Below are 11630 nucleotides of genomic sequence, written 5' to 3'. Positions count from 1 at the left end.
GTCCCAGCTACTTGGGAGGCTGAGGCAAGAGAATTGTCTAAGCCCAAGAGCTGGAGGTTGCTGTGAGCTGTGATGCCACAGCACTCTACCGAGGGCGACAAAATGAGACTCTGTCTCCAAAAAAAATGAATTAATAAAAAATAAAGGATTTTACTAGCCAGTTTAGCACATTACAAATCCCACTTGTGCTCTGGGCCACACTAAAAATGGCAGTGATTCAGACTTCTCAGCAAATGGGGTTGAAGTACCACACAGGAAGTCTATATTGACTTCAGAACCCAGAGAGGTCGACTTGTGCCTCTTTCATAATGGCAGGAGGGCCAGATGCAGCCATTTGTCCTTCACCTCAAAAAGGATATTGCAACATGCCCCAGTCCCAGTTGAATCCCTGGCAATTTCACGGAGGAGGTAGGTCCATGATTTTTTTGGGGGGGATTTCCTATCTTTTGATATACTTGAGTTTTACATAAGTATCCTGCATCCTGCTCACCACATCCATGATACAGTGAACAGCATGAATTTGGAGATGATCAAAGTCTCCAGACTAGTTATAGGGATATTGTATTTCTGGTTCTGCTAGCTAAAAACAAACAAACAAACAAACAAAACCCCCAAACACACAAAAGCCCCTGTTTTTGGTGGTCTCTACTATCAGATCTGGAGAAAAATACCTTCACTACGTCCCTTTTCTTCCAGGGGCTTGGGCTGGTGAACTGGCTTAAATCTTGTTGAAGAGAGTTCACCTGGCTTAAGTCAGAATTCTGTTCATCAGATCTGTTTAAATAAATCAAGTTAAACTTTTAAAGGCTGCCGTCTATTTCAGTCCTAGAGATGCTAATCAATTAGTTAACATCAAAGATGTCTGCAGATGAGGACCCTTGTTCAAAACTCCCCAGGCTTCTCGTTCTCTTTGAATGTTAATTGTGTTCCTAATTTTTCTCTTGTTCTTCTGAATGCACTTGAGGGCCACTGTTGCTATAATTGTCACAGCCCCTCTCCCCATGCCTTGCCCTTTATCTGCACTTCATCCCATGGTGCCACCAGGCAAAATTGAATTGTGAAACCACCGTATGCCATGGGTTAATCATGTTTCATCCCCTGTCTGCCCTCTGCCACCTCCCAGAAAGAGATTTTTATTGAGTTCATTGAATATGAGTAATGCGATCCCAGAATCTCATTTTAAAAGTCTTTCCTGGGGCTACCTCTGGTACCAATTAATTGCTCTATCAGTCTGTATCCCAACAAGAAACAGATGGCACACTTGTAATAGGTTGATACCCACCTAAATATGAGGAGGGCTATTTACAAAGGTAAATACAAGGGTACCTAACAAGGGGAGGAGACAGTTACCAGAAAATGAGGGAAAGAGGCGCAGAGACTCAACTTTAGCAAGAGCAGAGATGTTCAGTTGAAGGACAAAACAGCTAGAGGCAGTTTTGAAAGGAGGGAATAAGAGGAACACCAACTCTAATTGGCGAATTAGATGACCTTACTGTCTCTGTTCTCTCTGATTTCCTGTGGGGAGGACCAGCTGAGCAAACCAAAATGGAAGCCACAGAGCAGAGAAAATGTTAATGTGGTTCATACAAGTCAATCTCTGGCAACGGCGACCTTACAGAGTAGACTTGATGAGGCAATTACCTGGTACTCTCTATATTCCTTAATTAGATTAGTGGAATAATCGACATGCAACTGAAGATATAGGAAAAAGTACATGTCCACATAGCATTTACAAGGAAATTTGGCATGAGATCACACCCTACAGTAATATCGAGTGATTTTCATATCCGTTCTTTGCATCTTAGACAGGGAGGTTGACAGCACATGCTCCTAAATGTCCTCACAGTGTAGTGCAAAGAACTCAATTAGGAGACAGATTACCTGATTTGACTTTTCCATGTACCGTATGTTTAAATCTTTGAAAATCTTCTGCCAGGCGCATCGCCTCATGCCTATAATCCTAGCACTTTGGGTTAATTGCCTGAGCCCAGGAGTTCAAGACCAGCCTGAGCAAAAGCAAGGCTCCACCTCCAAAAATAAATAAATAAATAAATAAAATAATCAGAAGTTGCGGCAGTCTCCTGTAGTCCCAGCAAGAGGCATAGCAAGAGGATCGCTTGAGCCCAAGAGTTTGAGGTTGCTGTGAACTATGGTGTCTACTGAGGGTGACAAAGTGAGACTCGGTTTCAAAAAAAAAAAAAAAAGAAGAAAATCTGTCCCAAAAATAGAAAAAAAGAAAATCACAACCACCTCCAACTCTTGGACTTAAGTGATTCTCTTGCCTCCACCTCCCACGTAGCTGGGACTATAGGCACCTGCAACAATGCCTGGCTATCTATTTCTTGGTTGTAGTTGTCACTGTTTGGCAGGCCCGGGATGGATTTGAACCTACCAGCTCTGGTGTATGTGGCTGGTGCCCTAGCTGCTGAGCCACTGGCACCGAGCTGAAAGAGACAGGATCTCACTACGTTGCCCAAGCTAAGATTTGAACTGCTGGGCTCAGGCCTTCCTCCAGCCTCAGCCTCCTGGTTAACTACTAAAACTTAAAGTGAATGAACGACTTTTGGTTTTGCAATGTAAAAATTGAATTGTTCAACACCATTTGTTGAAAAGACTACACTCCAGGCCAGGTGCAGTGGTGGCTCACACCAGTAGTCCTCGCACTCTGGGAGGCTGAGGCAAAGAGCTCAGGAGGTTGAGACCAGCCTGAGCAAGAGCAAGACGCCATCTCTACTGGCAGACACCTGTAGTCTCAGCTACTCAGAAGGCTGAGGAATTTGAGCCCACAAGTTTGAGGTCACTGTGAATTATGATGACACCATGGCACTCTACTCAGAGCGAGACTGTCTCAAGACCATCCTCCATTGAATTGCCTTTGCATTGTCAGAATAACTCTGTGTGAGTCTATTTTGTTCTATCAATACATGTGTTTTTTTTTTTTTTTTGCTAATAATTATTGAGACAGAGTCTCAAATAGGTAGTGAGTCTTCCATTTCTGTTCTTTTACGAAATTGTTCTGGCATAATTTATCTTGCCATATAAAGCTTTATCTTAGAGGTGGGGGTCTCCCTATGTTGCCCAGGCTGCCCTTGAACTCCTGGACTCAAGCAATCCTCCCACCTCAGAATTCCAAGTAGCTAGGACTACAGTTTGAGGGCACCCCTGACATTCCATATAAACTCTACAGAATCAGATGCTTGTGGGTTAGCTACCAAAAAGCCTACTGAAATCTGAAATGCAACTAATTTCTAGACCAAAGTGGTAAAACTGATTTAGCAAGTCCTCAATCCATCTTGTTCAGGTCAGATTTCATCAGCATTATTTTGTAGCTTTTGGCATACAGGTACTGCCCATTACAGTTGTCCCTAGGTATTGCTATCACCCAACTACCAAAACCCTTCGATGCTTAAGTCCCTTACATAAAATGGTGTAGTATCTGCATATAACCTATATATACACCTTCTCATATACTTTATCTCTGGATCACACATATCTGATACAACGTAAATGCTACGTAATTATACATTTAAGGAATGACAAAAATAGTCTTACTTGTTCATAGAGGCAAAACTGTAGGCTCAACTCAATTTTCTGTGGCTGGCAGAATCTGTGGATGTGGAACCATGGACAGAGGCCAATTGTATCTTGAGTCATTCCCAACAAAGGCAGAGTGGTGTCTAATTTTTTCATTTGCATCTCTTAGTTTTATACAAAAGAATTCTCACCATAGGAGTCCTGTTGTAGTCTAGTTTTTGTGGATGTGCTCTGCTTTACATTTGAGAATGACTCTTCTGGGAAGTGACCATTACTGAGAGTCATGGACTGAGATATGCCTAAGAAACTGACAATCGAGTAATGGGACATCTAGGATAGATGGACGCTCCAGGTTTTTTTTTTTTTTTTGCAGTTTTTGGCTGGGGCTGGTTTTTGCATATGGGGCCAGCGCCCTACTCCTTTGAGCCACAGGTGACACTCTATGTTCCAGATTATTTAACTAAGCTCAGGAACAATGTTGGGAATGACTGCTACACCGTATGAATTACTTTACTAAATAAAACTCTCAAACTCCAATTCTTACGTTCACAGGCTGCTGCTAAAAACAGACCACACACACATTTGGAGTTCCAGTGGGCTTTTATTGAGATAAACAAAAGTCAAGATTTTACCAACCATCTTTTATGAACCTTATAAACTCAGCAGAGACTGGCTTATACACGTGTACATACAACACAACACATCCCAACAAAAACAGAGCCCCACTGGAACATTTGCCAATTAACAGAAAGCCAATTTTCCCTTTCCCCAATGTTTTCAAAATTTTGAGTTTCCACTGTTCATTTCTCAGTGGAACTGGTCCCTTGTGGCTAGGGACACTGAAATTCTCTCCCATTTTTACTGAACAAAAAAATAAACTTTTTCCTTTTTGTTTCAAAAAAGGGAACAGTGACTTTGTTTTCTCCAGGCCCCCTCCCACAAAACCACTGGTTAAAAGACAGTAGCCTGTATCTTAATAACCCAGCCCAACCCCTCCCTTTCCCTGCCCAGCATTGTCTACTGGAGAATTTAAATACACTTCTGCTGGAATCTGTCAGCTGTGGAGGGGCAGAGTCCAGGTGCCAGGTTAGCTTCCTGTGACCTCAACTTTGACAACCTTTGGACACTTAACTCTTTACCCGAAAGATGAGTTTTTAGATCAAACAGCAGATTTTCTTTGGGAGTTAAAAAAACAATCTTTAGGGATATAAAGTAGAACTACAAGCTCGCCAAAGTTCACTCAAGTTCACCAAAAAGCTGACTTATTTCAGCTCCCATGAGGCCAATAATTTTGCTTGACAAAGATATTTGGCAAGAAAATGATTCTACAACAAATTTGAAGGTACATAGAACACTGAAAAAAGTAGAAAATTAAAATAACATGGCTTAATTCCCAAGAACTTTTTTTTTGGTTACTCATCTAGAAGGTCAGGAGTGTGGCTAAAGGCAGTTTTTGATGAGGTTATGGAGCTTCCAAAGTGTTTCTAAATCCTTAGTGCAGACACCCTCCCTTTTGGGGCACAGTACCCTCCCTCCCACCCCTATTAAAAAAAAAAAAAGAAAAGAAAAAAAATTAAACCAAATGATCAGAATGAGATGCTTTGATTCCAACAATTTACACTCAAGCTTTGTGCTGAGTTCTTGTTCTAACCAAGCATGATGGTGTCAAACACAAAGCACATGGCAGAGGAAAGATGCTCTCATCTCATTCTGAAAACAAATACTGATGACCACCTCCCCCCACCCCCTTGGGCCAAACCATGTTACGATGCTGGGACCAATTTGAAAATAATTTAGAGGTATATTCAGGTTTCTCTCTCCCTTCTTTCCATGAAAGGTCATTTTAGAATAAATTTATTCTATTCCTAAGGGAAGGGCAAGAGAGTTTCTATCTCCATCAGAACATTTGAGGAGAGAAAAAAATACAGGTCTAGAGGTGGCAAGGTATGTTAACAGTCCATGACCCACAGGCTAAACCATGAGTTGGGTATAGTTTTAAAATAGGGACTAGTTCTCACCCAATTGAACACTAGAAAAATATTGCCATTACTTAAAAAAATAAAAACCACTCAACATCGGAAAGAATCTGAAAATGATTTCCAATAGTTAACAGTGCTTCCTTATAATGGTGTTGAGGGATTTAAAAAAAAAAAAAAAAAGACCAGGCTTTGACCTGGTCCTTAGAGCATCTTTCCATTTTAACAATTCCTATTCAAGAGTTAAGCACCAAAACTGGACAGCTGCCTCTGCAAGACTGTGTCCAATAGTGGTGTCCCAGATAGTTTTAAGTGCCACTCCTCATCAGAGGCCATACTTCAGTAATACTTTCAATTTTAAGTCTGTGCTTTAAGAGGGACCCACAGGCATGTGGCACTAGGCAGAGCAGTCTGAGGTTGGCAAAGGAGACTGCATGTTTTTTAGTCACCATACTCTCTCTAGTGAGATACCAAATTGCATTTACACTCCTTTCTTGCTTTTCTGCTTTATGAATGATCCCTCTTAGCTCACAAAAAGTGGGGGAGAAAAGAGAGCTGCATCAGTACAAGGGCAAGATTTTTTTTGGTCAAAAGTTGTTGCCTTTTAATTCTCTCCCACCCTCCCTGGAAAAGTTACTTCCTTAATTAGGGTTTGTATTTAGTAACCAATATGGACTGGACAAAACACAGGTGACTTCAATTCTAGATAAATGAGCTTGCTCTTTTTTGGGTTTGTACTGTGCAGCCCTTGCTACAGTTGTTAAGGAGTTAGGGCTATGTCTAATCAGGAAACATCTGTAGGATTTTGATTCCCACGGAATTTTGTGAGTCACAAATAGTTTTGCTTAGAACTAGGTGGAATTAAAAAAATGCAACTTTGAGTAATTGATTTCTTTATCCAGATGAATTAAAGCATGAAAGCATATGGCAGGACTTAATTCTGTAGTATCTAAAGGCTTTGAAAACCATGGATTATGGAAATCAATTTTAAAAGAATTTTGTTTTTTGTTTCCCCACAGATGCCTCCTGACTGACCTAGTACACTGGGTTAAAAGGGAATTAAAAACATTAAAAAAAAAAAGTTCACTGGTTTTGATTCATCTCACTCCTTTTGCCTGGAGATCAGGCCAAACATCAAGCATGTTGGGAGGGGCACAATTTAAAGCAACACTATCAACTGTAAAGCATTTGCCAGCAATTTACAGTGCAAAATGACAGATAATTCTTTTCACAACGCAAGATGGCGGCAAGCAGCTTTCTGTAGCATGAAAGTTAACAGCTCTCAGGGGTTGCCCATTTCTGCATAAGGCAGGTAGGCACAGGGCAACACATTTACACACTTAAGGAGATGATCCACAGAAAATTAAGTTCCAGAACTGCTAACATTAGCAAAGCTGGTACTGGCTAAATATTCTGAAATGCAAATCCATGCTTTATACATATACTGTTCAAAGACACTGCCATTCAATGACTTTCCATACTGCAAGGTAGATTAATCTTTGCCCTCATTTGCAGAGCTTGAAAAATTCCTCCAACTTTCAGTAAGGGGGAAGAAGCAAAATCAGAGAATTTCTCAAAAAAAAACCACACATCTGAATTACAGATTTTTTCTGAAGTTTCTCCTTCTCTTATTTTATAAGCCTCTTCCAAAGGTACTAGGTGAGACAGCATGGCAGCAAACAGTACACCTCAGACTTCTGAGTCCCTTTTCTAACACAGGGTCCCACAGAAATCTGCTCTCTACAGCAAGAGGCCAAAGTACTTTTTAGAATTTAGTGTTGCGGAAAACTGAGCCCCTCTCATCTATAGCTGCTCCCATAATCACTCTAATCCCCTTAATCCCAGCAACCTTCATCCAAAAAAAAAAAAATATATATATATGTATATATATATATATGAACCCAGAAAAAAACTTATTTACAAAGTTTATACAAGTATACACACCCAATTTTCTATGGGACACACTTTTGCCACAGAGGAAAGAGGGTCAAAGCTCTGACATGTCTACACATCAAGTGCCATACTGCTAATGGAGGCGTATGTAAACCAGTCTTTAGTGTTCTGCTATAGAGCACAAAGGCTTGTCATATGGCTCCTGCAATGATAGACTGCTCTTTCCTTTGGGAGTGATGATGTTTTACCTAATCAGCCCAGAAGAAATTTTACTTGGGATTTTTTTTTTTTTTAAATACATGTATTTACAGTGCGGATGAACTGCAGTTGCATATCAACTCCTCCACATAAAGAAAAAGAAAATGGTGTTTAACATCAATAGTAAGTTTCATCTTCCAGCCCTGGGCTTGAGTATTGGGTAGAAAGGGAAGAGAGAGACTTCAACTTGAAACCAAAATGCAAAGACAAAATTTCTAAAAGGATTTAAAAAAAAAAAAAAAAAAGAAAGAAAGAAAAAAAGGAAAGGATTACTATTGTTGACTCCATGGGCTGTGTCTAAAAGATGATATTCTGAATGGTCTCATAGCATAAGGCACTTCGCACAAATAAGTAATAAGCTCTTCCGGCTTAAAAACGGATGAGTAATCAGGGAGAAGTTGAAATGCAGTCGAGAGTCAGCTGTTGTAGAATTCTGAAATTGCAGACAAGCTTGTGTGTTCATCAAGATTCTTCTCTTTTTAGGGTTTCTCCCCTTCTCTTCTTTTTCCTCCTTCCTTGTCCCTTCTCCCCAGAAAACATTTTTAAAAAACCAGCAGTTAGTGCAACTAATGTTCAGTCAGCACACAGTGCAAACAAGTGGAACAAAAAAGGTATATTCCTTCTTTTCAGCTTTTTTTCTCTTCACCAGTTAAAAAAAGAAAAAAATGTCTTGAGTTCTTTTAAGTCTTCATAGTTCCAAAATAAAAGAAGATGAAAAACCCACAAAGAGAAGAGCATCCCCCCCAAACCATGTGTCACAGATCCAAACGAGCCTCCTGTAGTTTGTCAAAGCCTAAAGAGAGAAAAAAAATCTACGATTAATGTGTGAAAGCAATACACACTAGATACACAGATTTTCACCATCTTTATCCCAAATGCTCTTTCTTTTTTTTTTTTTTAGACAGCAGCCTCAAGATGTCCCCCTGGGTAGAGTGCTGTGGCATCTCAGCTCACAGCAACCTCCAACTCCTGGGCTCAAGCGAGTCTCCTGCCTCTGCCTCCCAAGTAGCTGGGACCACAGGCGCCCGCCACAACACCCGGCTATTTTTTGGTTGCAGCCATCGTTGTTGTTTGGTGGGCCTGGGCTGGATTCGAACCTGCCACCTTGGGTGTACATGGCTGGTGCCTTAGCCACTTGAGCCACAGGTGCCGAGCCCAAATGCTCTTTCTAGTAGTGTCTACTGAACCTTTACCTACTTGCAGAATCCACTGGTAAGGAGGATTAAGCAGTTTCTGCTAGGCATCCCTGAGACAGAATGAGAGCCTGAATGTTCTGGTAGCAGGTAGCTCTCATTCATAACTACTAAATCAAGGGGGAAAAGTTTTACCTTACATAAACTCTAACAGTCTGACAAAGCCAACAAACACTGGCTAGTTTTACATTTGTTCAAGAGTTTTTGTATAGGGCATTTAACTTAGGGGGAAAAAAGTTAAAAGTGAAACGAGTAATTTAAAAATTCTTTCAGCAATACTAACAGGTAAGATGGTCATCGTAATTTGGAAACTATCATTTGTCAAATCAGATTCTCCTTAGGAAAAGTTCTGAAGTAGCCAATCTTACTCAATGTTGAGGATTATTTTTCATATGTCTAAACAGAGCCCAACAGTCATCAAAAGATGAAAGGCAAGGTGTGCAGAAAATCAGAGTAATGCATTTTTAAAAGACAATCATCCTCATACCCTGATTACACATTTAGAAATAAGGTATTGCAGGTAGCCTTACTTGGTTTAAACTACCCAACAGAAATGAAACGGAAATGTTAAAAATAGAAGGATGAGGCCAGGTGCGGTGGGCTCATGCCTGTAATCCTAGTACCCTGGGATTCATGAGTTCAAGAGCAGCTTGAGCAAGAGGAGGACCCCGTCTCAAGATCACTTGGGCTCAAGAGTTTAAGGGTGCTGAGAACTCTGATGCCACGGCAAAGTGAGACTGTCTCTAAATAAACAAAGAGAGATGATTTTGAGTGAAAAAATAAATGGCAAGAGCAGAAAATATTTTTATGTTCAAAACGGTTTAAGATTCTCTTTTGCTTTTAGTATTTTAGGGGTCTAAATCTGTCTTAAGTATCGCATGCTTCTTATCACATTACTCAGGAAGCTGCATTCAAAACAGCATTTACAGATTCCTTACTGAGGCTACAACTTCACCCAAGAGTTATTTGCTGTTACTATCATTTACTACCATCAGATACGGCCAACATCAAATTTCCCTCCTGGAAGACCTTGATTCCTTCTTTTATTACAGGTTCCACTTAGCTACTGTCAGGTACGCACATGCTTGTTAAGGTTTTTCATCTTCTACAGGCTCGCTGTGGTATTCTGCCACATATAGGCTCTTGTCAATGTTGCTCGGGATAGGTTTAATTTCTGTTCCCAGCTGCTCCTCAATACTTTTCAGGTTGAAGCGATCATCATATGTGATCAAGTTGATGGCTAAGCCAAGATGACCAAAGCGACCTGATGAAAAATTACAAATTAATTTAAAAAATGGATTAAATATGAAAATTAACATACATGTGCAAGTCTCTTAGTGGCAAAACCACACAGGATTGATTTTTCTGTTCAGTATGATTCAGTGAGTATATGAAATCACTTCTTATGGTCTCTTCTGGTTTCACAGTCTAATGTACTATTTTATTCTAGCTTTTACAAATGACAAAAAGGATGCTGATCTACATCAAAAGCCACACAGATACATATACTAAACAACACAGTCACACATCATATCACAGAAGTTCTTCCGTGTTAATTTCATCTCTAATTAAGCACAGTTATTTTAAATTACTCTTAAATGTTTTAGAAGAATTAGAAATCAGTACTAAGTACCAAATTGAATTAGTGTTAATTCACTAGTCTCAAGGCTACCATACTCTATTTCACAAAGAAACAAAATTTAAGGATTACATATTTCAAACAACTTCCACCCCAACCTTCCCACCAAGAACATCCCTTTTTCCTCACCTGATCTTCCAATACGATGGAGATAGGTCTCTGCCAGCTTTGGGAAGTCAAAGTTTATTACCACATTCACAGCTTGTATATCAATACCTCGGGTAAACAGATCTTTAAAAAACAAAACAAAGAAGACAATTCTGTTATTTTACTTTATTTTAGGGACAAGAGTTCACTCTGTTGCCCTGGCTAGAGTGCTGTGGCCTCAGTCTAGCTCACAGCAACCTCAAACTTCTGGGCTGGAAAGATCCTCCTGCCTTAGCCTCCCAAGTAGCTAGGACTACATAAGCCCATCATAATCTCCAGCTAATTTTTCCTCATCTTAATAGAAACAGGGTCTTCATCTTAGTCAGGCTGGTCTTGAACACCTGAGCTCAAGGGATCAACACATCTTAGCCTCGCAGAGTGCTAAGACTACAGGTATGAGCCACTGCACATAGCCTGGACATCTCTTGATACCACAATACTCTAACTGTACAATTCCAGTGTAATGTAAATTTACTAATTATATTCAGTTATTCAAATGCATGTGTAACATATATACACTTTTTAAAAATCATGTTATGATATACATAAAATTGGATACAGATTTTTTGTAGCATCTAACTATCTAGTGAGGAGTATTTGTTGTACATCAATAAATTATCTGTTAGGTTCTGCACCTGTAGCTCAGTGGTTAGGGCGCCAGCCACATACACTGGAGCTGGTGGGTTCAAACCTGGCCCAGGACTGATAAATAACATTAACAACAACAACAAAAAGAGCCAGGCATCGTGGTGGGCACCTGTCATCCCAGCTACTTGGGAGGCCGAGGCAAGAGAATCACTTAAGCTCAAGAGTTTGAGGTTGCTGTGAGCTGCTGATGTCACAGCACTCTACAGAGGGTAACAGAAGACTCTGTCTCAAAAAAAAAATTCTCTGTTAAATGAATTGACTATATTTTAAATTAAGTTTGTAAAATAAAACATGCCATTTTGGCTCGGCGCCTGTGGCTCGGCCGGCTGGGGCGCCAGCCAC

General features: G+C 40.2%; 1 protein-coding gene across 5 annotated transcripts in view; it reads right to left on the bottom strand.

The window, feature by feature from the left end:
- Window positions 1-4115: 4115 nt before the first annotated feature.
- Window positions 4116-11630, bottom strand: part of DDX6 (DEAD-box helicase 6) — a 37661-nt gene continuing 30146 nt past the window's right edge. For 3 of the 5 annotated variants that reach the window (XM_003796840.1, XM_023517314.1, XM_023517315.1), the window contains exons 12-14: window positions 10623-10724; window positions 9936-10118; window positions 4116-8454 (exon numbers count right to left, since the gene is read on the bottom strand). In XM_003796840.1, coding sequence (XP_003796888.1) covers window positions 9943-10118; window positions 10623-10724 — 278 coding nt within the window. In that variant the 3' untranslated portion in view covers window positions 4116-8454; window positions 9936-9942. The remainder of the gene's footprint in view (window positions 8455-9935; window positions 10119-10622; window positions 10725-11630) is intronic. The other 2 variants (XM_023517316.1, XM_023517317.1) reach the window with 1 other exon arrangement.

This window comes from Otolemur garnettii, unplaced genomic scaffold (assembly GCF_000181295.1).
Source record: "Otolemur garnettii isolate 467f Iridium unplaced genomic scaffold, OtoGar3 scaffold00108, whole genome shotgun sequence".
In the NCBI taxonomy this organism is placed as follows: domain Eukaryota; kingdom Metazoa; phylum Chordata; class Mammalia; order Primates; family Galagidae; genus Otolemur; species Otolemur garnettii.
The sequence above is the reverse complement of the archived record's forward strand: the minus strand, read 5'-3'. Positions and strand labels throughout refer to the sequence as shown.